The 27,376-nt window shown below is 44.7% G+C and overlaps 1 protein-coding gene across 1 annotated transcript in view; it reads right to left on the reverse strand.

Moving 5' to 3' along the window:
- Nucleotides 1–8,083: 8,083 nt before the first annotated feature.
- LOC144680016 (adrenocorticotropic hormone receptor-like) overlaps nt 8,084–27,376 on the reverse strand; it is a 123,737-nt gene continuing 104,444 nt past the window's right edge. The window contains exon 2 of the mRNA XM_078541097.1: nt 8,084–13,519. Within this exon, the coding sequence (XP_078397223.1) occupies nt 12,358–13,386 (1,029 nt within the window). The 5' untranslated portion in view covers nt 13,387–13,519 and the 3' untranslated portion in view covers nt 8,084–12,357. The remainder of the gene's footprint in view (nt 13,520–27,376) is intronic.

Consider the following 27,376-nt stretch of genomic DNA (forward strand, 5'->3'; position numbering starts at 1 on the left):
AGTTTACTTTCTGATCTGAAAGATGGTGGCCAGAGTTTGCAGTCAGCAGGGGGCGATCGTGGTGCGGTGGTAATGCCGCTGGAATGAGTAATCCAAAGACCCAGGCTAATGCTCTCGGGGCATGAGTTCAAATCCCACCCCGGCAGCTGGTGGAATTTAAGTTTAATTAATAAACCTGGAATGTAAAGGTACTCTCTGTAATCGTGACCATGGAACTATCATCGATTGTCATAAAAACCCACCTAATGCCCTTTGGGGAAGGAAACCAGCCATCCTTCCCTGGCCTGGCCTACATGTGACTCCAGACCCGCAGTAGTGTGGTTGACTCTTAACTGCCCTCGGAAATGACCCAACAAGGTCAGTTCAAGGGCAATTAGGAATGTGCAACAAATGCTGGCCTTACCAGTGACGCCCACATCCCATGAAAGAATAAGGGAAATGAGGCAGTGGCAATCACTGCCAAGAAACGTGAATTTAACTAGTTCCTTGGCTGCAGTGGAGATTTTGACTTCTGACTGCAGCATGGTCCACCGAAGAAAAGAAGAGCGAGGCCTTGCAGCGAGGGGCATTCCTGATGCCATGAGCTGAAGACATGTTTCCTAAGGTCAGCCTTCAGCTGAAAGGCAAGAGAGTGTTTTATAATGATTTAAAATACTTTTAAGCACTTTTAAAAAAAGCTTTTAGAAGCTGTTATGAACTTTTAAATAGCTTTGAACAATTTTATAGACTTTTATAAACTTTTGAACACTTTTATAAAATTTTTAAACACTTTACCAAACTTTGATTGCCCAGGGGTTGGACAAACTGCCTTGCTTTTCAACAGGGGCTGTGAGTTCATAATGGAACTTAGAACTTGAAATACTTAAAACTATTGGAGAAAAGGAAAAAAAACAGTTTCTATAGAATAAATTCGGGCCCCCATCTCACAGTAGGAGCAGATGAATCTCCCTCCCTCTCTCTGTCTGGAACTGCACTGCAACCACCCAGAGTGAGTAGGAAGATGTTCCTTCCCTTCGCCCACAGCCACACTCTTCAAACATGTGCAGAGAAAGGATGTTCACAAACTAGGATTTAAAATCTGTAGCACAAAATGCTTTCAGAAAACAAGCACTAAATTTGCAATCCTTTGATTTAAATTTTGCCTGAGACTTCATTGTCTAACTTGGGTATCTTGTTCTTAAATAAAAGTGAATCGGGTGGCCATTTAGACTAATTGAATGCGGCTTCTTCATACATTATATTAACTCTTTGTATTCTTCATAAGTTATTTGTTGCACTGAGCAAGGAGCTTCCATAGTTATATCGCCAGTGCAACACTAACTCATAACAAAAACAGAATTACCTGGAAAAACTCAGCAGGTCTGGCAACATCGGCAGAGAAGAAAACAGTTGACGTTTCGAGTCCTCATGACCCTTCGGCAGAACTGAGTAAAGTTAGGAGAGGGGTGAAATATAAGCTGGTTTAAGGTTGGGGAGGTGGGGGTGGGGTGGGGGGAGAGAAGTTGTTGGCGGGGGGGTGGTTGTAGGGACAAGCAAGCAGTGATAGGAGCAGATAATCAAAAGATGTCACAGACAAAAGGAACAAAGGGGTGTTAAAGGTGGTGATATTATCTAAGAGAATGTGCTAATTAAGAATGGATGGCAGGACACTCAAGATACAGCTCTAGTGGGGGTGGGGTGGAAAGACTGACGACAGGGTATTATAGTTATAGATTTAAAAATAATGGAAATAGGTGGGAAAAGAAAAATCTATATAAATTATTAGAAAAAACAAAAGGGAGGGGGAAGAAACGGGAAGGGGGTGGGGATGGGGGGAGGGAGTTTAAGATCTAAAGTTGTTGAATTCAATATTCAGCCCGGAAGGCTGTAAAGTGCCTAGTCGGAAGATGAGGCTTCCGGGCTGAATATTGAATTCAACAACTTTAGATCTTAAACTCCCTTCCCCCATCCCCACCCCCTTCCCATTTCTTCCCCCTCCCTTTTGCTTTTTCCAATAATTTATATAGATTTTTCTTTTCCCACCTATTTCCATTATTTTTAAATCTATAACTAGGCCAGGACTTTTCAGATGGTGGGGCTTCCCCACCTATACCGGCTGCCCCACAGCCATTTAATGCTCCAAGGAGTGTTTTTTAAAAAAAATTCATTCTTTCACAGGACGTGGCTAGGCCAGCATTTTTATTGCCCATCCCTCATTTCCCTTGAGAAGATGGTGGTGAGCCCTCTCCTCATACTGCTGCAGTCCACAGTGCTGTTAGGAAGTGAGTTCCACGATTTAGACCCAGCGACAGTGAGGGAACAGCGATATATTTCCAAGTCAGGATGGTGAGTGGCTTGAAGGGGAATTTGCAGGTGGTGGAGTTCCCATGCATCTGCTGCCCTTGTCCTTCTAGGTGGCAGAGGTTGGAGGTTTGGAAGGTGCTGTCGAAGGAGCCTTGGTGAGCTGCTGCGGTGCATCTTGTAGATGGGGCACACTGCTGCCACTGTACATCGGTGGTGGAGGGAGTGGATGTTGAAGTTGGCAGATGTGGCGCCAATCAAGTGGGCTGCTTTGTCTTGGGTGATGTCAAGCTTCTTGAGTGTTGTTGGAGCTGCACTCACCCAGGCAAGCGGGGAGGATTCCATCCCCCTTTGAGCATTAATTGGCTGGAGGCAGGATAATTGCCCAAGAAAGTTGTGGAGAAAAATTGAGCATAACTGCAAGCCTTTCATTTTAAGTAATCCTGATGAGAGAAAGAGGGTTGATGATGGAATGAACCCCCATGGGATGTGGCCATTTGGCCCATGCGGGCAGTTTGAAGAACTATTCGGTTAGTTTCACTTACTGCCGTGGACCTGAAAATATCTCCTTTTGAAATATAAGTATAGGCCATTCCCTTTTGCAAGTTGCTACAGAACCTGCTGCCTCTACCCTTTCAGATAGAACATTCCAGAACAATCTGCTGTGTAAAGAAATTTCTCTTCATCTCCCACCAGACTTTTTTGCTAATATCTTAAATCTGTGTCCCCTGTCCAGTGGAAACAGTTTTCCCGTATTTACTCGATAAGAGGCCCTCACAATGTTGAACACCTCATTTAAATTTCCCCTTAAATCTTCTCTTCTCTGAGGAAAACAACCATAACTTACCTAGGCTGGGATTTTCCCGTGGGAGACGGGAATCAGGAGTCGGGACTGAACCGGAGTTGATTTCAAATTCTGTCTTCAGGCTGCCAGGGACTGTGGATTTATGGTTCCCAGGGTCTCACTTGGGCCTCATGGTGGGACTGCCACCCATCTGGGCAAACATGAGGTGGGAGTGGAAGTGGACCAACTCCTGAGGAGGCAAGCCCAGGCCTGCCTTCACTCTGAGCACTTCACAAATATACCGGCCTAAAAGAATTTCGAAAATATCTAAAAAATGTTAAAATTTAAATGTATTTCCCGCCCCCAACCCCATCCCCTCATCTCCATTCCCCAACCCCCACCCTGCATCCCCTCCACCCCATCCTCCCTCACCTGACATCCCCCTCTCCCCTATCTCCCTCCCCCACCCTCATCCCCATCCACCATCCTCCACCTCACATCCCACCACCCCTATCCCCCTCATCCATCCATTCCCTCTCACCTCCTATTCCCCCCTCACGCTCCACCCCCATTCCCACCCTATTCCTCCCCACCCCCCATCTATTCGCACCCCCCCATTCATCCCCACCCCCATCCCTTCAAAGCATATGAAATCACAAATCCTATTATAAAAGCTGAATTGCTTCTAAGAGCTCATTAATCCCCCAAATAAAGAGTATGACTCTTGAGAGCAGCCTGTGAACATTGTCAAGAGTCTAATTGTTTACCTGAGGTACTTAAGTAATCCAATTTAACTCCTCTCACTTCCTCCAAATAAAAGGTGTGGCTATGGGTACCCGCATGGGCCCCAGCTATGCCTGTCTCTTTATGGGGTATGTGGAACATTCCTTGTTCCAGTCCTACTCCGGCCCCCTCCCACAACTCTTTCTCCGGTACATCGATGATTACTTCGGTTCTGCTTCATGCTCTCGTCGGGACCTGGAAAAGTTTATTAATTTTGCTTCCAATCTCCACCCCTCCATCATCTTCACATGGTCCATCTCTGACACTTCTCTTCCCTCCATTGACCTCTCTGTCTCAATTTCTGATGATAGACTGTCCACCAATATCCATTACAAGCCTACCGACTCCCACAGCTACCTCGACTACAGCTCCTCACACCCCGCTTCCTGTAAAGACTCCATCCCATTCTCTCAGTTCCTTCGCCTCCGTCGCATCTGTTCTGATGACGCTACCTTCAAAAACAGCTCCTCTGACATGTCCTCCTTCTTCCTTAACCGAGGTTTTCCATCCACGGTCGTTGACAGGGCCCTCAACCGTGTCCGGCCCATATCCCGCGCATCCTCCCTCATGCCTTCTCCTCCTTCCCAGAAACATGATAGGGTCCCCCTTGTCCTCACCTATCACCCCACCAGCCTCCGCATTCAAAGGATCATCCTCTGCCATTTCCGCCAACTCCAGCATGATGCCACCACCAAACACATCTTCCCTTCACCCCCCCTGACGGCATTCCGTAGGGATCGTTCCCTCCGGGACACCCTGGTCCACTCCTCCATCACCCCCTACTCCTCAACCCCCACTTATGGCACCTCCCCATGCCCACGCAGAAGATGCAACACCTGCCCCTTCACTTCCTCTCTCCTCACCGTCCAAGGGCCCAAACACTCCTTTCAAGTGAAGCAGCATTTCACTTGCATTTCCCCTAACTTAGTCTACTGCATTCGTTGCTCCCAATGCGGTCTCCTCTACATTGGAGAGACCAAACGCAAACTGGGCGACCGTTTTGCGGAACACCTGCGGTCTGTCCGCAAGAAAGACCCAAACCTCCCTGTCGCTTGCCATTTTAACACTCCACCCTGTTCTCTTGCCAACATGTCTGTCCTTGGCTTGCTGCATTGTTCCAGTGAAGCCCAACGCAAACTGGAGGAACAGCACCTCATCTTCCGACTAGGCACTTTACAGCCCTCCGGGCTGAATATTGAGTTTAACAACTTTAGATCTTAAACTCCCCCTCCCCCCATCCCCACCCCGTTTCTTTCCACCCCCCCGCTTTTTTTTTCAACAATTTATATAGATTCTTCTTTCCCCACCTATTTCCATTATTTTTAAATCTAAAACTAAAATCTTTGGTCTTTCCACCCCACCCCCACTAGAGCTGTACTTTGAATATCCTGTCTTCCATTCTTAATTAGCACTTTTCTCAGACAAATACCACCACCTTCAACACCTCTTTGACCCTTTTGTCTGTAACATCTTTTGATTAACTGCTCATCTCCACAATCACCACACCCTCAATGTGTCTCTCCCCCACCCCCCACCTTAAACCAATTTATATTTCTCCCTTCTTCTGACTATGCTCCAGTTCTGCCGAAGGGCCGTGAAGGCTCGAAACGTTAACTGATTTCTTCTCCGCCGATGCTGCCAGACTTGCTGAGTTTTTCCAGGTAATTCTGTTTTTGTTTTGTTAATGTGTTTTGAACTGCTTGACAATGTTTATACAGGTGCTCTGAAGAGATAAGTGTTTATTTGGGGGATTTATGGGTTCTTAGAAAAAATCCAACTTCTTAATGCATTTCCTAAGTGCTTGACAATGTTCATACTTTGCTCTCATAAGCATATTAAAAGGCTAGATTGCATCCAAGAGCCCATAAATCACCCCTGCCAAAAACAATTTGACCTTGGAACTGCAGTTTCAGCAGATGTCTAAACAGAAAATGTAAAACGAATAAAAAGAGCATAAACATTACTTACCTTTTAAAACTCTTCCCACCTCCATGCAGCCGCTCTAAAGCTAAACAGCCGCTGAACCCTGGCTGCCTCACACAAAATTCAAAAACTTTCCGGAGACGGGCTTTTAATGAACCCGTCATGATGTACATTACTTCCTTAATAGAAGCAGGGCTGTTCAGGAACTGATCCCTCTCCCATCCTCAGGAAAATGGCAGGGGGGGGGTACAAACGGAGGCGGGATTTCCTGCAACGCTGCTTGGCAGCCATTTGTTTCGCTGTTTCCATTTCCATTTCCGACTAATTCGGGACAGGAAAGTTCCAGCTCTAGTCTCTCCACATAACTGAAAATCGTCATCCCTGGCACTATTCTAGTAAATCCCCTCTGCACCGTCTCCAAGGCCTGGCCATCTTTCCTAAAGTAAGGTGACAAAACTTTAGCTTGGGCCTAACCCGTGATATGAACTTACGAACGTATGAAACAGGAGCAGGAGTAGGCCATTCGGCCCCTCGAGCCTGCTCCGCCATTCAATAAGATCATGGCTGATCTGTTTGTGTTTCGAGTCCCACATTCCCATCTATCCCTCGATAATTTTTGATTGCCTTGTCTGGTAAGAATCCCCGCCTTAAAAAAATATTCAGTGACACCATTTCCCACCGCTTTTTGAGGCAGAGAGTTCCAAAGTCGCACAACCCCCCTGAGAGAAAATATTTCTCCCCATCTCTGATTCATAAAGGTTTACCATAACTTCCTTGCTCTTGTGATCTATGGGCAGGATTTTCAGTTCGGCATGCGGGCGTGCGCCCGACACGCAATGAGCGTGAAATAGCATCAGGCGAGTGTCCCGACGTCATCGCACACTCGCGTGATATTTCGGTCGGCAGGTGCACACGGGAGTCGGCAGCACGCCCGCTGACAGTTAAGTGGGCTGTTCAGCCCGTTGAGCGTTTAATTAAATAGAATTTTCCCTGCCCTTATGGATGGCGGGTGGGCAAATAGGCCAAGCGGCCTTTGGATTTTTGAGCTAAACCTCATCCGCGGGTGGGATGAGGTTTCCGATGTTAATTAAAAGTATGATATAAATGTTCAGAACTCATTTTCAAACTGTCCCTGCTCATGTGACAACAGAGTCACACGAGGGGACATGTTTACCTTTTTTTTGAAAAACTTTATTTTTTAATGTGGAAAATCTTCAGCTCCCTGAGGCAGCTCTTGTGTCTTCAGGGAGCTTTTGTGAGCGCACCCGTGCGCATGCGCTGACTTCCGCGCTCGCCCTCCTCCCTCCCCACCCCAGGCAGTGCTAAGCGTTTCAGCGCGCTGTTAATTGGCCAGCCATCGTAAAACCGCAGTCGGGGCCTGATCGGGGTGGCAGACCATTGTGCTGCCGGTCCTGGGCATGTCTCGCCTGCCCGATGAGGGGAACACCCTCCCCCCATGCTTCTATTTGTACCATCTATAAGGTGCACGGCAGCAACTCTCCAAGGTTCCTTCAACAGCGCCTTCCAAACTCACGACTTCTACCACCTCGAAGGACGAGGGCAGCAGATAGATGAGGAACACCATCACCTGGAAGTTGTCCTCCAAGCCACTCGCCATCCTGACTTGGAAATATATCGGCCGTTCCTTCACTGTGGCTGGGTCAAAATCCTGGAACTTCCTCCCAAACAGCACTGTGGGTGTACCTACACCACATGGACTGCAGCGGTTCAAGAAGGCAACTCACCACCACCTTCTCAAGGGCAACTAGGGATGGGCAATAAATGCTGGCCCAGCCAGTGATGATGAACAATTAAAAAAAACAGATCCTGCAACCTTCAAAGATTTGTGAATGTGAATCTCCAGCTGTCTCTCTGTTCCTGCATTCTTTTTAAAAAAGGTACAATTTAGCTCCTATTGTCTCCCATAGCTTTTCCTTCCAAAATACAGCACTTCATACTTCTCTGCATTAAATTTCATCTGCCATGTGTCTGTCCCCTTCACCAGCCTGTCCATGACCTCCTGAAGTCTGTTACTATTCTCTCAGCTGTTTAATGCATTTCCAGGCTTTATGCTATCTGCAAACTTTGAAATATTGCCCTTTGTATCCAAGCCTAGGTCATTAATATATAGAAAGAGCAGTCCTAAAATCGACTCCTGCATATCGGACACTGCTGTATACTTCCGCCCAGCCTGATAAACAACCAATCACCATTACTGTCTGATTTCTGTTTCCTAGTCAGTTTTGTGCCCACAAAACTGCCCCGTCCCTTTAATCCTTCAATTTTTGCTATTAAGTGGCACTTTATCAAATGTCCTTTGAGAACCATATATGCAATGTCAACTGCACTACTCTCATCAACCCTCCCCATTACTTCACTGAAGAACTCAATCAAGTTTATCTGGCAAGATTTCCCTTTAAACAAATCCATGATAGCTGTCATCTACTAACTCACCTTATTAACCTTGTCCCAGATTATCGTCTCCAGAAGCTTCCTCATCACTGACATTCGGCCAACTGTCCTCCAGTTACCTGGTTTATCCACCTTCCCATTTTTAATGGATTAAATCAGATACTGTGCCTAAAACCTGCGATGAGCTTCAGTGCAAGATTCAAGTGCCTTGCAGCCTTATTACAGGAATAATAAGGATAAGAAAAATAGTGTTAAAGCATTTGCAAGGATCCTTTATTGAATTATATCCTCGAAATTGTGACTAAATATACCGTCATGCAAATTTATAGGAAATGTAAATGTTATGGAATTCGTCTGCTTAGTTTATGAGCAGAAAGTAAGAACGATGAACTCTCTTCGTGCACTGGGGCTGTTGCATCTGTCTAATTGTTGAATTACAAATAATTGTGAAATATATGAGCAGAATATGCATGAATTATTTTCAACTTTCAACATTTAATCATGTCATTATGTAAAATAAAGCTGGCCATCTGTGGTTGTTGATTCTACATAAATTATAAATAATCCAAACTGCAGCAAATCTAAACTGCACCCCTTCAAGGGCAACATATCTTTTCTGAGGTGTGGTGCCTGGAACTGTTCTCCAGGTCTGGACTAACTAGGGCTTTGTATAGGCCAATATTCGGCAACCCATGATTTCAGAAACACACGCGGCTTTTTAACATCTCATTTGTGACTCCCAACCTTTTCCATTTTGTTTGCATTATCTCGAAAAAGCCTAATAAAATTAAGTCAATAAAATGTCAAATCAAAGAACTAGAGAGCGATACAATTTTCCTTATTGAATTATTCATTTACTTAATCAAAAATTTAGTTTCTACAATGTCAGGCTTCTAAATACCATTTGTCTGGGGATTATTTCAGAAAATATTTGGCAATTGAGGTCTTACAAAAATAAATTAAAAGTTCAAATACCCTTTAACAGTCCAATCGCCTGGTTGTTGACAATCATAATTCAATTCATTGATGCATAGTCAAACAGGATGTGTATATGCCCGATATGAGGTGAAATGTTTCACGTTAACAATGGTTCGAATTCTGCCTAGCATTTGTTAGCAAAGCTCAAAACCTTTGCCAAAAGATATTTGCCTAGAAGTGAAAGAAATTGTGCTGTTACAACATAAAGTTGATAAAGCCAAAGGCAAATAAGATGTAGGAGCAGAAGCAGGCCATTTGGCCCATCGAGTGTGCTCTGCCATTCAATGAGATCATGGCTGATCTGATAATCCTCAACTCCACTTTCCTGCCTTTTCCCCATACCCCTTGATTCCCTTACTGATTGAAGATCTGTCTATCTCAGCTTTGAATATACCTAATGACCCAGCCTCCACGGCCCTCTGTGGTAAAGAATTCCGCAGATTAACAACCCTCTGAGACAAGAAATTCCTCATCATCTCTGTCTTAAATGGGCGACCCCTCACTCTGAGATTATGCCCTCTGGTCCTCGACTGTTCCACAAAGGGAAACAACCTCTCAGCATCTACCCTGTCAAGCCCCCTAAGAATCTTATATGTTTCAATAAGGCGCCTCTCATTCTTCCAAACTCCAATGAGAACAGGCCCAACCTCCTCAACCTCTCCTCATAAGAAAATCCCTCCATACCCGGAATAAACCTAGTGAACCTTCTCTGGAGTGCCTCCAATGCCAGTATATCTTTCCTTAGATAAGGGGATCAAAACTGTTCACAGTATTCTAGGTGTGGTCTAACTAGTGCCTTGTATAGTTTTAACAAGACTTCCCTATTTTTATACTCCATTCCCTTTGAAATAAAGGCCATCTAAGATTTGGGTAACATCAATATTCAACTTTGAAATCAAAATTTTACAGTATTTACCTATTCCAGGGATGCAGAACTGGTCTTTTGCCTGAGTTATATGGAAGATTGAAATTAGATGAAATTCGGCAATTCTTATCTATGTCAGAGAGAAGTTGAAGCAGAATGACTTCTGCAGCATAAAATTATTGCATAATGCTCCTTAGATTCTTGTTGAAGAATTTTGTCCTCTTAAGGTGTGTTTCTATCTTAACTGCACTCCTTAATTATTTTTCCTCTTACGGCTTCCGATAGTTTTCATTTTAGGCATTATTTTTTGAGAAAGGCTCTTTAGGTAAAAGAAAATTGGCCCCCCTGGTATTGCTGAAGCTTAACTTCCACCTCCTGTGTTCTAGTCCTCTAGATATAAGTACAACTATTCCATTAGCTTTTTAAAAATTATTTTCTGTACCATGACATCCTAGCACCTGGGGATTCCAAGTCTCACTGGACCTCCACTGTTCCTAACTTTTCAACAGATTTCACCATCGCTTCTAAGTGGATATAGAAAGTACCTTGCTTTATCTCTATTTGGTTTAAAGTGGATGATTTCACACTTTGAGCACAGCTAGTTTGAGCAGTAAATACTAGTTAAGAACATAAGAGCATAAGAAATAGGAGCAGGAATAGACTATGTTCAATGTGATCATGGCTGATCATGGGCTTCAACTCCATTTTCCCACCTGTTCCCCATGTCCCTCAGTTCCCTGAGAGACCACAAATCTGTCCATCCCAGCCTTAAACGTATTCAATGATGGAGCACCCAGCAACCCTTTGAGGTCGAGAATTCCAAAGATTCACAACCCTTTGAGCGAAGAAATTTCTCCTCATCTCAGTCTGAAATGATTGACCCCTCACCCTGAGACTGTGTTTTAGATTCCCGACCAGTGGAAACAATCTCTGAGCGTCCGCCCTATCAGGTTGCTTCAGAATCTTGTAAGTTGCAATGAGACCGCCTCCCATTCCTCTAAACTCCAGAGAATATAATCACTGTGTATAAGGCACACTTAATGCTACAGCATTGTTACACAAAAATGAATGACTTTAACCAACTTTTAAAATCATTACCTACATAAGTATCAACACAGCTGTTCCTTTTTGGCTCATTCACCTCACACCCTCTCTATCAAGTACTGAGGATAAATGGGTTCTGCCTTAAACCATTATCAAACAAAAGAGAGAACAATTATTGTTGACAAGGAAGAGGTACAGAGGTAAACCAGGGTTGAAACAGAATTGCACTTAAGAAAGTTACCTTGCAGGACAAAAGCAGGGAGAAATATTGCATTCAATCAAGGGAAGGAAAAGTAACCGTAAGAGTAACCAAGAGATCCTTGGAAAAGAAGCTGGAGTGTAATGGTGGCAGTAATAGCAACAGCCTGTTCAGATACCATCAGAGACCATACAGACCACTAATGAGTATTTAGGGTGGATCCAATATGATTCTAAGTTTATGCCAAATGATGATTTTGCATCAGTCAAAAGTCCTGTAGATGATGCCTATGTTACAGATGTGAGACGCTGTGCATTGGATAGCAATACTAATATTACTAATGTCATTCATCAATATAGCAAAGGTAATGCTCTATTGGACAAGGTGTTGTTAATGAAATGTTTAGTCATGATGTTCCACCCAGCATAGTGTATGGGACAGCACGGTTACTGGGACAGCCTGTCAACTTCATATATTTGTATGCTCGGTCCTGAAAGCACCACCTCATTGCTGCTGATCATCTTGTGGTGCCCCAACAATGTGGAGCTTGACACTGAGTATGGGAGGCCTGAACAGCATGAACCAGCTGAACCCAATGCACATCTGTATTGTGCTTCCAGCATTGTTACTAGTCAGTGATTAGGAGCAGAAGCCCCATTGGATTTTCTCCATTCCTTAGCCCAGGCTTACCTAAGAAAGAAAAATATTGCATCTATATAGTATCTTTCATGATTGTAGGGCATCCCAAAATGCTTTACAATCTATTAAGTAATTTTTGAAATGTAGTCACTGTTGTAATGTAGGAAACATGATGTAGATTGAGGGATCTATATTGGCTAAGACACTGCTCTTCTTTGAATAGTGCCATAATCCTCTGATTTAACATCTTGACTAAAAGACGGCACTACTGACAGTGCAGCACTCCCCTATTATTGCACTGGAGTGACAGCCTAGATTTTGTCCTCAGGTTTTTAAGCGTGGCGAGAGTGCTGCCACTTATAGCATCCTTAACACCCGCTCAACCTGAAATCAGAGAACTCAGCACAGGCTGTAGACCAAAAGTGGGCCTTTCTGGTCTGTGTCACTCAGCTAGTCATTAGAACAAGTGCCTGGTCTATGCAAGTAGCTCTGTCTTTTAATGCAACACAACATTTTCTTAAAAGTGTTGCATAGTTCAGGACTTCGGAATGCATAAATAAGAGGGTCAATCATTGAGTGGCACATGATGAAAATTAGATCAATCTGAAAGAGGGATATAAAACATGCACAGTATGGGTTTGAAGGGCAGAATAAATAGAGAGTGAGGTGTAGGGAAAATGGGGCCCAACATGCAATAAAGATTCCAAGGAGGATCGTTAATGTGAGGGCTCCTTTAAAATTGGCCCGTCGACGAACTACGTGACCCGGAAGGTTTCTGATCCGCTTTGCATGCATTTGAGCCAACAGGAACATAAATATGTAGAGGGACACAATGAGAACCAACGTTATGAAAAACAGTATGAAAAAGAAGCTAACAATGGCATTGTACTTGGCGAAAGAGATCATAATGATCCCGGTAAAAGTACAAAAGACCCATATTGCTGTAATGATAATTGTTACTCGCTTCCCTGTCATGATGTTGTGGTACCGCAGGGCATGGAAAATAGTGATATATCTGTCAGTCGTGATTGCTGCCAAATTGAAAATGGAAGCTGTGAAAGATATGCACAATATCGAGTCATACACATCATCCAATCTATTTAACAATGCATTAGCGAACAGATGTTCCTTGCCAGATGTTATAGATATTGTAATTGCTTCCCAGGCTTTGGTCAAACTTAGTAGAATATCTGAAACAGCCAGGCTGCAGATGAAGAAGTACATCGGGGAATGTAGGTTCCTGTTTTTGATCACCGCGATGATCACCAGCAGGTTTTCAAGCAAGCTAACCCCTGCGAGGATGAGGTACACCTCAGTGGGAATTGGGATTTGGGTACACTCTTTCACTGCACTCTTGTTCACATGGCTGCTGCCATTTATTTCAGGCACTGTTCCGTTCGGCAACCAAGGAGAGATAGTGGCATCCGTGCGTGGGGAGATGGTGGCGTCCGTGCCTAGTGAGATGTTAAGTGCTGCCATTTGTTGCACTAGGTGTCCGCAGCAAAATTCAAGGAGAATCAATCTTCAGCAAGCATACTGGAATTGCCCTGTTCTTGTTATGGTTTTGCGTCGTTAAATGATTGTTCACTGCCCCAGGAATTGGAAGCTGTGTCTGAAAAAGGACATTGTGATGAAATTGATTGAAGTTAAAACTCACTAAACATTTAAGTTAAAATTATATATAAAATTATATAGAGCAAATTCGATATTTGTTTGAATATACTTAGCTTACTGTGAACCATCTGGTTTCCATATTACAAAATGGAGCAAGTGCAGAAAAGAGGTTTTGCAAGGATGATACTAGAACTAAAATGTTATAACTGAAGGGTGAACTGGATGGGGCTCTTTTTTTCCAGGAAAGAGAAGGCTGAAAGTTGACTTGATCGAGGTCTTTAAAGTTCTAAAGGGGTTTGGTAGGGCAGGCATGGGGCAGAATTGTCCCCCCGTCGGTGGGGGGGAATTTGAAGAGTGGGCGCGCATAGGTGTGCCTCCGATCAGCGCCCCCGATTGGGGGCGCGCCGCCATCTTACGTGGGCGGGCCAATTAAGGCCCGCCCAGCGTGACGTACGCACGGAAGCACTGTGCGCTCCCTGAGCGGGTGGGGGGAATCCCTAAACCTGAGAGTGCGCTTTTTCGCGCATGCGCATGAAAGAACGCACTCATCTCCCTGAGGCTAAGTGCTGCCTCAGGGAGATCGGTTGTACCTTGAAAAATATTAAAAATAGAAAAAAAAAATTCCCTGACATGTCCCCTCATGTGACACTGTCACATGAGTTGGGACGTGTCCATAACATTTAAAAAGACTTTAATTAAATTTTTAAAAGCCTACATGAAACCTCATCCTGCCCGTGGATGAGGTTTCATATTTTTTCTAATGCCCGCCAGGGCTCCCGGCCTGCCCGCCCACCTTAAGGTTGGACGGGCAGGTCCATTAATTACTTTAATGACTCTGTCAATGGTCTCAGTTGGCCATCGACAGGTTGGTGGGCGCACAGCTGATTTTGCTAAGCCCCCGCCCACCTGAAAATTTAAATGGGGCGCGGTGATGTCGGGAGTTCCGCCCAACATCACCACGCGTCATTTCATGCGTCAGCGAGCGGGCCCTGCCCCCCATTTTGCTAATGGGAAAATCCTGGCCATAGGGAAGATGCTCACTGTTGTGGGGGAGTCTGAAACTAGGAACCCTAGGGAGGCAGTGGCATGGTGGTATTGTCATTGGAGTGGTATCCCAGAGACCCAGGGTAATGTTCTGGGAACCCGGGTTCAATGGTGAAATTTGAATTCAATAAAGATCTGGAAATAAAATTCTGATGATGACCATGAAACCATTGCCGATTGTTGTAAAAACCCATCTGTTTCGCTATAGTCCTTTAGGGAAGGAAATCTGCTGTCCTTACCTGGCCTGGTCTACATGTGACTCCAGACCCACAGCAATGTGGTTGACTCTTAAATGCCCTCTGAACAAGGACAATTAAGGATGGGCAATAAATGCTGGCCTAACCAGCGATGCCCACATCCCATGAACGAAAAAAAAAGATAGTTACGAATAAAGCTAATAGAAAATTCTGCTTTACTCAGAGAGTGGTTAGAATGAGGAATTGGCTACCACATAGAATGGTTAAAATGATTGGAATATATCCTTTTGGTGGTGTAGTGGTAATGTCACTGGACCAGCAATCCAGTGAAGCAGGCTAATGCTCTGGGGACATGGGCTCAAATCCCACCCTGGCAGCTGGTAGAATTCAAATTCAAGCGAGCCTCAGTAATAATGACCATGAAACCGTTGTTGTCCTTTAGGGAAGGAAATCTGTCACCCTTACCTGGTTTAGCCTACATGTGACTCCTTAACTGCCCTCTGAAATGGCCTAGCAAGCTACTCAGTTGTATCAAACTGCTACGAATCCTAAAAGGAATGAAACAGGAAGGACCACCTGGGATTGACCTAGACACCGGAAACGACAACAGCACACCCAGCCCTCTCGATCTTGCAAAGTCCTCCTTACTAACACCTGGAGGGCTTGTGCCAAAGGTGGGAGGGTTGTCCCACAGACTAGTCAAGAAACAGCCTAATATATTCATAATCACAGAACCATAACCTACAATGCCCCAGGCACCACTATTACCATGCCTGGTGTGTCCTGTCCCACTGACAGAATAGACCCACCAGAGGTGGTGGCACAGTGATATACAGTAGGGAGGGAGTTGCCCTAGGAGTCCTCAACATTGTCTCTGGACCCCATGAAGTCTCATGGAATCAGGTCAAACATAGGCAAGGAAACCCCCTGCTAATTACCATCTCTGGAACCCATGCATCCCCTCAGCTGATGAATCATTAACCCTCCATATTGAACATCACTTGGAAGAAACACTGAGGGTCGCAAGTGCAAGTGGGGTCTTCGATGTCCATCAGCAAGGGGTAGCTTGGTAGCACCACTGCTGACCGAGTTTTAGAGGATATAATGCTAGACTGGGTCTGCAGTAGATGGTGAGGGAACCAACAAGCGGGAAAGACCCACTTGTCATTGTCCTCACCATTCTACCTGCCACAGGTGCATCTGCCCATGACAATATTGGTAGGAGTGACCACTGCACAGTCAAAGTCCCGCCTTCACATTGAAGATACTCTCCATCGTGTTGTGTGGCATCACCACCGTACTAAATAGGATAGGTTTTGAATAGATCTAGCAGCTCAAAACTGGGCATCCATTAGGTGCTGTGGGCCATCAGCAGAGGCAGAATTATATACAACCACAATTTGTAACCTCTATGTCCAGTATATCCCCCACTCTACCATTATCATTAAGCCAGGGGACCAGCCCTTGGTTCAATGAGGAGCACAGGAGGGCATGCCAGAAGAAGCACCAGGCATACCTAAAAATGAGGTGTCAACCTGGCGAAGCCACAACACATGCCAAACAATGGAAACAGCACGTGATAGAATTCAGTGATCCTGCAACCAACAGATCTAAGCTCTGCAGTCCTGCCACATCCAGTCGTGAATGGTGTGGGCAATTAAACAACTAACTGGTGGAGGAGGCTCCACAAATACCCCCATCCTCAATGATGGGGGAGCCCAACACATCAATGCAAAAGATTAGGCTGAAGTATTTGCAGCCTACTCCAGCAAGAAGTGCCGAGTGGATGATCCATATTGCCCTCCTTCTGAGACCCCCAGCACCACAGATGCCAGTCTTCAGCCAATTCGATTGACACCATGTGATATGAAGAAAAGCTGAAGGCACTGGGCTCTGGGCTCTGACAACATTCTGGCAATAGCACTGAAGACCCGTGCTCCAGAACTTGCCATGTCCCTAGTCAAGCTATTTCAGTACGGTTACAACACTGTCAACTACCTGACAATGTGGAAAATTGCCCAGGTATGTCTTAGATGCAAAAAACAGGACAAATCCAACTGGTCAACTGGAACAACTGAACTGGCCAATAACTGCCCCATCAGTCTACTCTCAGTCATCAGCAATGTGATGGAAGGTGTCATCGACACTGCTATCAAGTGGCGCTTATTCAAGAATAACCTGCTCACTGATGCTCAGTTTCGGTTCTACCAGGGCCACTCAGTTCCTGACCTCATTACAGTCTTGGTCCAAACACGGACTAAAGAGCTGAATTCCAGGAGGTGAGGTGATAGTGACTGTCCTTGACATCAAGGCAGCATTCGACTGAGTGTGGCATCAAGGAGCCCTAGAAAAACTGGAGTCAATGAGATTCAGGGGGAAAACTCTCTGCTGGCTGGAGTCATAATGAACACAAAGGAAGATGGTCGCAGTTGTTGGAGAGTCAATTATCTAAGTCCCAGGGCATCACTTGAGGAGTTCCTCAGTCTCCTGTGTGCTAACAATGGGTAGACTGTGGGCCAAATGTTTGCTCCCGAGTCAAGAGCGCAGAGTCGGGATAATTCCCGAATCTGCAAAACCGACTTGGGAGAAGATGCCTCCAATCTTCAGGTTTTTGTTCCGGGCAGGGGGCGGTGGTGGGGGCAGGGGGCGGTGGTGGGGGCAGGGGGAGGTGGCAGAGGTGGTGGTGTGCAGGTAGCCCTGGAAAGAGCTCGGAGGCAGCCACAGGGGCTGATGCTGCTGTTTAAAGGACCCACCTTGTTTACCTGGGACTTCACCCCACTTGTGAAAAAAGCAATAAAACCAAAAACAGCCCTCAAGACCTTACTCCTCACACCCCTTCAGTCTCCACACCATGCCTCATCCATGTGAATTGATGCTACCTCTTGCCCCCCACTTACTCCCCATGGTCCAACATACCCTCCACGCCACCTCATGCCTCTCTACATACCACCATGGCTCCTCATACCCTCCATGCCACTTTTACATTTGCAGCTGCCTCAGTGAACAATGGATGTGCAAACTACAACCCTCCTACCATGGAAAATGCTGGGTGCCAGGTTCAGGAGTGGGACTTCAGGATTCAGAACGCTGGTGCCATTTTGGCTAGGATGCAGAGCCTTCTGGCTTTGTAAAAATTCAGGCCAGAGAATATTGGCTTGTAAACAATTGTGCTTTAAGCTGCCCATTTACTTCCAAGCTAAAAGAGAGTTGGGGTCCCAAGGATGATTGATCATTATTTCAACCTGGATACAAGGCCCATGTGATTCATGTTGCCCTGGAGATGAGTTCTGAGAGGGGAAGGGTCTAAAAACTCACAGACAAGGTCAGTCAGCCAGGGCCCGAGGGAGAAAGAGAGTTATAAGGCTGAGAAAGGAAAATAACAGAAGTAAACCCTCAGAAGCTACGAATCACATTGGACAGATTTTGGATGAATTAAATGTCCGCTTAAAGACCAGTGTAAAGTGTACTCGTGAATTGTGTTTTTACAGTTATGCTAAAAGTAAAAAGGAAAAAGTCCTGTTCCGTAGTTTAAAGTATATGTTCCTTACAAAAACAGCATTTAGCAATGGTACTTTTAGTTTTGTGTTACAGTAAAAGTCTTAAAACATGAATCTTATCATGTTATCCTTTCAGCTATTAACTGGAAGTTTGAATTTCATTTTAAAAGGTATTGACCTCTAAGGAGATTGTAACATCTTCTGGGGTATATTGTTCAACTCTGGGCACCACACTTTAAGAAGGATGTGAATGCATTAGAGCGAGTGATACAGATAGAGAGGGATAATAGGATTGTTTCCCTTTCTTTCCACCTCTCGACTAATTACCACAAGGTGTGTTTTAAAAGAACTCTTTAAGTGCTGTCAGTTTCAGTGACAGACACAAGACATGTTTTCTCGTGTTAAATTAAACGAATAAACATTTATTTTCTCAACGCCCGAAATGTAAATGCAATATCATTCACTCATTCACAAAATGTGCTCACAAAAGAAAAAAATGATTACAAAAGATGTAGCATGCACTTAGATCTCCAAAGTCAATATTACTGTCAATTCTTGAGATGGTAATTGAATGTTGTTGCAGGTCTAAGGATCCTCTCTTGGCTCACAGAAGAAAATGGAGGTTGGAAGTTTCTGGTGATGAACTCACAGTGGCTTATTCCATGCTACAGCAAGTTTCTAGCTTTTCCAGTCAAAGTTGTGGTCGAGCCTCTGTAGTGAAGATATAATCTGCAGGTAGAAAGGGTAGCCCCACTTCTCTGCCTTTAGATAAATTTCTATACAGGTTTGTTCCTTTTTCTGGGTGAGATGTCTTCCCTCTGTAATTTTTGTATCCTAGACTACCCTGCTATGGGCTGCCCTTGTGAATTAATAAGGTATTTCCTATCACAAGCCAGTTTCTGTCATGTGCCCACAGTATTGGTGTTCCCATTGTCCACACAAATGGTTTGATGAGATAAGCAATTGTCACACAATGGGGAATGTTTGGTATCCCAATCAACATTCCAATTATGAATAGCCTCTGAATATCCTTATTTGTATTTCCATCTCCATGAGGTCTGCAAGTCTATCAGATATTGTTACTCTGAGTCACTTTAATTGAAATGGAGAGTGGCAATCATCAGCATCAGTTCTTTACACTTTAAGTGGCTTCCCAGAGACATATCCAGACATGAATCAATTCCTGTGTCTGTACAGGAAACTCAAAAGAAGGTCACCCCACGTCTGGACTCCTTGCTGCTTCTTTAAAAGTAAAAATGTCCATCTACTTCATACATTCATGGGTACACGATGCAGGCATAACAAAAGGGCGCTGACGAGGTTTATGAGGATATTTCGTAGGATGAGAGTCTTAATAAATGTAGATAGGTTGGCGATGCTGGGGCTTTCTTCCTTAGGGAAGAGAAGGTAGAGGCGAGATTTAATAGAGTAATTAAAAATCATGAATGACCTGGACAGAGAAACTGTTCCCGCTGGCGGCAGAGTAAGAACCAGAGGACACTGATTTGAGCTTTTTGGCAAATGAAACAATAGCGGCACGAGGAAAACCTTTTTTGTGCAACCAGTAGTTAGGATCTGGAATGCCCTGCCTGACAGTGTGGTGACAGTGGATCCAATATGGCTTTCAAAAGAGAATTGGATCATTACCTGAAGAGGAGAAAAGTTGCAGGGCTCCAGGGAAAAGGCAGGGGAGTGGGACTAGGTGAATTACTCTTACAGATAGCCGTCAAAGACACGATGGTCCAAAAGGCCTCCTTCTGTGCTGTAAGCTTTCTAGAATTCTTTTATGCTATCACTTTCTCCACATGTGTTTATCTGGCTTTCCCTTAAAGGCATTTCTCCTGGTCACCTCAACTATTCCACACTGAACAGTAAGTTTACTAACTCATTCAATTAAGTGAATTCAAATGTTAGCAAACTTTTTGCAAACCAGTATAAGAACATAAGAAGAGGAGGCCATGTATGGCCCTTCTAGCCTGCTCCACCATTTCATAAGCTAATGACCGATCTTCTAACTCAACTCTACTTTCCTGCCTGCTCCCCCTTAATTTCCTAAGTTGTCCAAAACTCTATTGATTTTACTCTTGAATATATATCCTTTGGGGTAGAAATTTCCAAAGATTTGTAACCCTTTGAGCAAAGAAAGTTCTCTTTGCCTCATTTGGCCAAACCCTTATCCCGAGACTGTGACCGTGCTCTAGACTCTCGAGTTTGGGAAAAAGCCTTTCAGTATCTATTCTGTCAAGCTGTCTAAGAACTTTATACGTTTCATTCTTCTAAACTCCAGAGAATATAGACCCATTCTATTCAATCTCTCCTCATAGAACTGTAGTATAAATGGTTAATAAGGATGGACATGTTAATCTGTGGGGCGCATGATGTTATAGCACTGACATCAGGTGTGAGTTACTGTAGGCAGCAGATAGGCAGCCCTGAGGGGAGATGTGCCTTCCCTTTAACTCACACTGTACATATTGTAAATAGTATAAATAAGCTAGCTTTTAAGTAGATAGGTGTACATATCTTCCTTGTTGCAATCCTGGCCCAGCACATTCTAAAGCAAGGGTAGCCCTCTCATCTCAGGAATCAATCTAGAATTTTTGTTCTACGATGCTCCTACAAAGACCTTGGAACATTTTATGACATGAAAGGCTCTATTTTTTAAAAATTCATTCATTGGATGTGGGCATTGCTGGTTAGGCCAGCATTTATTGTCCAACCCTAATTGCCCTTGTGAAGGTGGTGGTGAGCTGCCTTCTTGAACCGCTGCAGTCCATATGGTGTAGGCTCTGGGCATATAAGAATCAACCATATTGCTGTGGGTCTGGAGTCACATGTAGCCTAGACCGAGTAAGGATAGCAGATTAGTGAACCTGATGGGTTTTTACACCAATTGACAATGGTTTCATGGTCATCATTAGGCTTTTAATTCCACATTTTTATTAAATTCATATTCTGCCATCTGCCATGGTGGGATTTGAGCTCCAGTCCCCAAAGCATTACCCTCGGTCTCTGGATTACTAGTCTAGTAACAATCTCGCTAAGCCGCCACCTCCCCAATTAAATATAAGTTGTTGTAGTATTCATTTTGCAAAATCAACACTAGCTGGTACCTGCTCTACTTCTTAGATAATCAACAGCAAATGCTCACCGATGCAGTATTATTTAATAAATCACCAACACAATCACCAGTCGCTCCTGGCAGACACACACATCCCCTGATAAAACATCTTTAACGTTAGTGAAACACGTATAACTGATTGAACAGAAGCTCCAGGCTGTAAATCACAATTACTCTTTTAAATGAAGCCTTCGTAAACAATGGGAGTGCAGCAGGAATTTACAAATGGCAGTCCATTTCTTCTTTATGGGAATATAATGATGTTTGATCCTTTTTCCCTGATCCCTTTGTGTTGCAACAACAAGCACCACTGCCCAATTAGGTAAAAGGTTTGTTAGACATTACTTTATTAAGGCTGCTATATAACATCTGCGAAAGATTTGGTGTTGAGCCCAGCCAACTAATAGTTATTTTTAAATGGTGAGATGACTTTAAGATCATAACAAGGCATGATTAATTGAAGAAATGGAGCATAAGTATGGAATAGCAGGTTTACTAGCTCCACTAAGAGACATGGGAGACTTGAGAATAAAACATGACTACCATAATCACCCCATGACCTCCACAATCTCTCCACAAACTCCACAATTTCTTCAATGTTTCCACTTCCTCCACCGTCTCTCCCTCCCTGCACCCTGTCCAGTCCCCTACTAGTGCAGCCCCTTTTCTTTTTGATCATGGGAACGGCAACATTTGTTGCCCATCCCTAATTACCTTTGAGAAGTGGGGGTGAGCGACTGGCCGGGAATCTCCAGTCCCGCCCGTGGTGGGAACCGTCGCGGTCGGGATGGAAAATTTGACAGACCACCCAAAGGTCTGTTGACTTGAAGTAGGAATTTCTGGAAATCGCAGCCACTTTCTTGAACCGCTGCAGTCCATATGGTGTAGGAACACCCACAGTGCTGTTAGGGAGGGAGTTTCCAGGATTTTGACCCAGTGACAGTGAAGGAACAGCTTCCAAGTCAGGATGGACAGTGGCTTGGAGGGGATCTTGCAGGTGGTGGCGTTGCCATGCAGCTGCTTCCCTCGCCCTTCTAGATGGTAGAGGCCGTGGGCTTGGAAGGTGCTGTCGAAGGAGCCTTGGTGAGTTCCTGCAGAGCATCTTGTAGATGGTACACACTGCTGCTACTGTGTGTCGGTGTTGGAGGGAGTGAATGTTTGTGGATGGGGTGCCAATCAAGCAGGCTGCTTTGTCCTGGACAGTGTTGAGCTTTTTGAGTGTTACTGGAGCTGCACTCTTCCAGGCAAATGGAATGTATTCCGCTCCTGACTTGTGCCTTGCAGATAGCGGACAGTCTTTTTGGAGACAGGAGTTGAGAATGCCCAGCTTCTGGCCTGCTCTTGCAGCCACAGTATTTATGTGGCTTGTTGAGTTAAATTTTTGGTCAATGGTGAGGCCCAGGCTGTTAATAGTGGGGGATTCAGTGATGGTAATGACATTGAATGTCAGGGGGAGATAGTTAGATTGTGGTGCGAACATTACTTGCAACTTATCAGCCCGAGTGTTGTCCAGGTCTTTCTGCGTGTGGACACGGACTGCTTCATTATCTGAGGAGTTAAGGATGGAACTGAACACTGTGCAATTATTATCAAACATCCCCACCTCTGACCTTATGATAGAGAGAAGATTATGGAGAAAACAGATGAAGATGTTTGGGGCCAAAGAGCCTGAGGAACTTCTGCAGTGATGACTTTGGACTGAGATGATTGGCCTCCAACAACAACAACCGTATTCTTTTGTGCTAGAGAATTTCCCCCCTTATTCCCATTGACTTCAATTTTACGAGGACTCAATGCTACACAGGGTCCACTGTTGCCTAGATATCACTCTCACCTCACTTCTGGAATTCAACTCATTTGTCAATGTTTGGACCAAGGCTGTAATGAAGTCAGGAGCTGAGTAGCTATGAGAACCCAAAATGAGCATCAGTGAGGAGGTTAGTGTTGAGTAAGTGTCACTTGATAGCAGTGTTGATGATACGTTCCATCGCTATGCTGATAAATGAGAATAGACTGATTGGGAGGTTATTGACCAGATTGGATTTGGCCTGTTGTTTGTGGACAGGGCAAATCTGGGCAATTTTCCACTTTGTTGGATAGATGCTGTTGTTGTAGCTGTACTGGAATATCTTGGCTAGGGGCGTGGCAAGTTCTGGAGCACAAGTCTTCTGTACTATTGCTGGTATGTTGTGGGAGCCCATAGCCTTTGCAGTACCCAGTGCCTTCAGCCATTTCTTGATATCATGTGGAGTGAATCAAATTGGCTGAAGACTGGCATCTGTGATGCTGGGGACTTCTGGGGGAGGCCGATTTGGATCATCCACTGGGCACTTCTGCCTGAAGGTTGTTGCAAATGCTTCAGCCTTATCTTTTGCACTGATGTGCTGGGCTCCCCCATCATTGAGGATGGGGATATTTGTGCAGCCTCCTCCTCCAATGAGCTGCTCAATTGTCCACCACCATTCACAACTGGATGTGGCAGGACTGCAGAGCTTTGATCAGGCCTGTTAGTTGTGGAATGGCTTAGCTGCTTCCTCTGTCTAGCATGCATGTAGTCTTGTGTTGTAGCCTATCCAGGTTGCACTGGCATTGTGGGATATGCCTGGTGCATGCTCTTGTACACTCCTCATTGGAACTTGTCTTGATGGGAATGGTTGAGTGAGGAATACGCTGGGCCAGGAGGCCACAGATTGCGTAGTAGTGATCTGCCCAAGGGCAGGTACTCAGTTCATTTCTCCATGCCTTCATACCCTGTGTTTTCCTCTTTGTTGCTCGCTGGAGCCTTTCCAGTTTCAGCTATAATGAGCATTATGACTAGGGAAAAGAATGCATGAGGTGATTTCCCGTTGCCTTCCTTGTGTGTGCTTACAGGAAACACAAGCTCTTTTCCCGAAGGATCCTCCACCTGTAAGCAGCCATTGTCCCTCGAGGTTCTAGCTCTTCCGCAGTCACCACCAAAAATTCGCTGGTTCTGCCATTGGCCACAGCTCGTAACCCTGGGCCAGGGGCAACTCGCAAAAGGACGGAAATGACCATACACTGAGGTCTCAAATGACCCTGCTAGCTTAATTGGTTGTTTTTAAGTACAATTTTTCTGCTGCTGATGGCCCACAGCGCCTCATGGTTGCCCAATTTTGAGTTGTTAGATCTGCTCAAAATCTACCCAATTAGCACGGTGGTAGCACCTGACAACACGATGGAGGGTATCCTCAATGTGAAGACAGGACTTTGTCTGCACGAAGGCTGTGTGATGGTCACTCCTATCAATACTTTCATGGACAAATGCAAAAATTAGATTTGTGAAGACAAGTTCAATTAGGTTTATCCCTCTTGTTGCTTCCCTCATCTCCTGCCATAGACCCAGACTGGCAGATTATGTCCTTCAGGACTCAACCAGTTCAGCTAGCAGTGGTGCTACCGAGTCATGCTTGGCGATGGACATTGAAGTCCTCCATCCAGAGTACATTCTGCGCCCTTGCCATTTTCTATGCTTCTTCAAGTGGTGTTCAACATGGAAGAGTACTGATGCATCAGCTTAGGGTGGGGCAGTAGGTGGTAATCAGCAGGAGGTTTCCTTGCCCATGGTTGATCAGACGGATGAAGTTTCCTGGGTTCCTGAGTCAATGTTGGGGACTTCCAGGACAACACCTTCTGACTGTATACCACTGTGCCGTCACCTCTGATTGGTCTGTCCTGCCGGTAGGATATGATACACACAGGGATGCTGATGGAGGAGACTGGGATATTGGCTGTAGAGTATGTCAGGCTGTTGGGTGTATAGTCTATGGAGCAGCTCTCCCAATTTTGGCACACGGCCCCAGATGTTAATGAGGAGGACTTTGCAGGGTCGACAGGGCTGGGTCTGCCTTTGAGGTTTCTGGTGCCTAGGTTGATGCCAGGTGATCTATCAGGTTTTATTCTTCTTAGGCATTTTGTGTAGCAGTTCAATACAACTGAGTGGCTTGCTAGGCCATTTCAGAGGACGGTTAAGTGTCAATCACATTGTTGTGGGCTGGGTACCACACCTGGTCAGGATGGCAGACAACTCCCCTCAAGGACATTTGCGAACAGATGGGTTTTTACAATTCGGCAGTTTTATGGTCACCATTACTGAGACTGCATTTTTATTCTAGGTTTATTTAATTCATCGTATTTTAATTTCCCAGCTGCTGTGGTGGCATTTAATCTCAACTCACTAGTCTAGGTCTCTAGATTACAGGTCTAGTAACATAACTACCCTGACGTCTCCTCTCATTCTTCCTACCAGAATGTATCTATCACCTCACGCTTTTCTGTGTTGAATTCCATCTGCCATGTGCCTGCATACTCCACCAGCTGTTTTTATCCTTGTGAAGGCTATTGTCATCTTCCAGGTTTAGTGCCATCTGCAAATATTGAAATGATGTCCTATGTCCCCAAACCCAAGTCATTCATGGATATGAAAACTAACAGTGTTGCTGGTACTGAAACTTGGGGGACATGACTGTAGACCTCTCTCCAGTCCAAAAGCAGCCATTCACAACTTGCTGTTTTCTATTTCTTTGCCAATTTAGTATCCTTGCTGCCACTGCCCTTTTTATCCAATGTCGCTAACAAGTCTAATGTGTGGTGTTTTATCAAATGCCTTTTCGAAGTCTGCGTACACAGCAACTGCACTATCCTCATCCACCCTCTCGGCTATCTCATTAAAAAATGTAACTGTACTCAAACGTAATTTTCCCAAAACAAATCCATGGTGACTATCCTTTATTAGTCCATGCTTGTCCAAGTGGTATTAATTTTCTCCTGGATTATTGCTTCTAAAAACTTCCCCACCACTGACATTAAACTGACTGCCCTGTAATTGCCAGGTTTATCCTTCTGCTTTTGTTTTGAACAGGGTTGTAATGTTTGAAACCCTCCAGTTCATTGGCACCATCCCTGAATCGCAGGAGGATTGGAAGATTGAGGCCAGCACCTCCACAATTCCTACTCTTTACTTCTCTCAGCAACCTAGGATGCATCACATCTGGACTTTAAGTACCATCGGCCTTTCTAGCACCTCCTCCTTATCTATTTTTTTATCTCATCCAGTATCCCAGCAACCACTTTGTTTGCCATTTCTTTGGCAAAGTCCTCTTTGTTGGTAAACTCCTAAGTAAAATACTTAATGAATACCTCAGGCAAGCCTTCAGTCTCCATCAACAGATCTCCATTTGGTCCCGAATTGGCTTCATCACTCCTCTGAAAACTTTTTTACCGTTATCCAATCAATCCTTCTTTGGTCGAAAGTGGATAGCTTCAATGTTATGTGGTTGATAAGGTTGGTGGCATAACATTGGGTTTTGTCTCTGGCTTGTCACCCGCTGGTGCCATCAGCTATCCTTGGCGTCCCTTGTCGTTCCTATTGCTTTTCTGTGAAATCCCGTGAGAGGAGATGACTGAATGTGATTCCCAGAGCTTGCAACCGAAAGGCAGCAAGAATAATTGGGTATGTGGCCTCTTGAAAGGCAAGGGCCTTTCTCGCCTTCGTTGCCTACTCTAAATGGGGAAATGATGTTCTTGTGAGAAAAATAGGATTTTACTTGATACCCTTTTACACAGGGCAATGCTTTATAATGAAGCTTCTGCTCACCCTACATAACAGAATACTTCACTGCCAGGCAACCAGGTCAGGAGTTTATGCAGTGTGTGAGCAGGAAGCCAGCCAGTTTCTGAACTCCAAGTTATTTGGCTCTTTTTTTACATAGTTCTTGCCATGAACAGATTTTTAACAGTAGACATTGCTAGACTTATGTTTGATAAGCTGAGCAGCCAATAGTGGGACCAGTAAACAGTTATCCCTCAATGTTTTGGTGAAACGTTCATTTTCAAACCGTCTGGGGGGGATGGGGAGGTCCATCTTTATTCATAGACTGAGTCCTTTTGGACAAGAGTGACAAATAATTACTTTCTTGATTTTAATTTCTGACACTATATATGATGAATGATTTCAAAAGGAAATTGGATGCGCACTT

This window comes from Cetorhinus maximus, chromosome 4, assembly GCF_964194155.1.
Source record: "Cetorhinus maximus chromosome 4, sCetMax3.hap1.1, whole genome shotgun sequence".
In the NCBI taxonomy this organism is placed as follows: domain Eukaryota; kingdom Metazoa; phylum Chordata; class Chondrichthyes; order Lamniformes; family Cetorhinidae; genus Cetorhinus; species Cetorhinus maximus.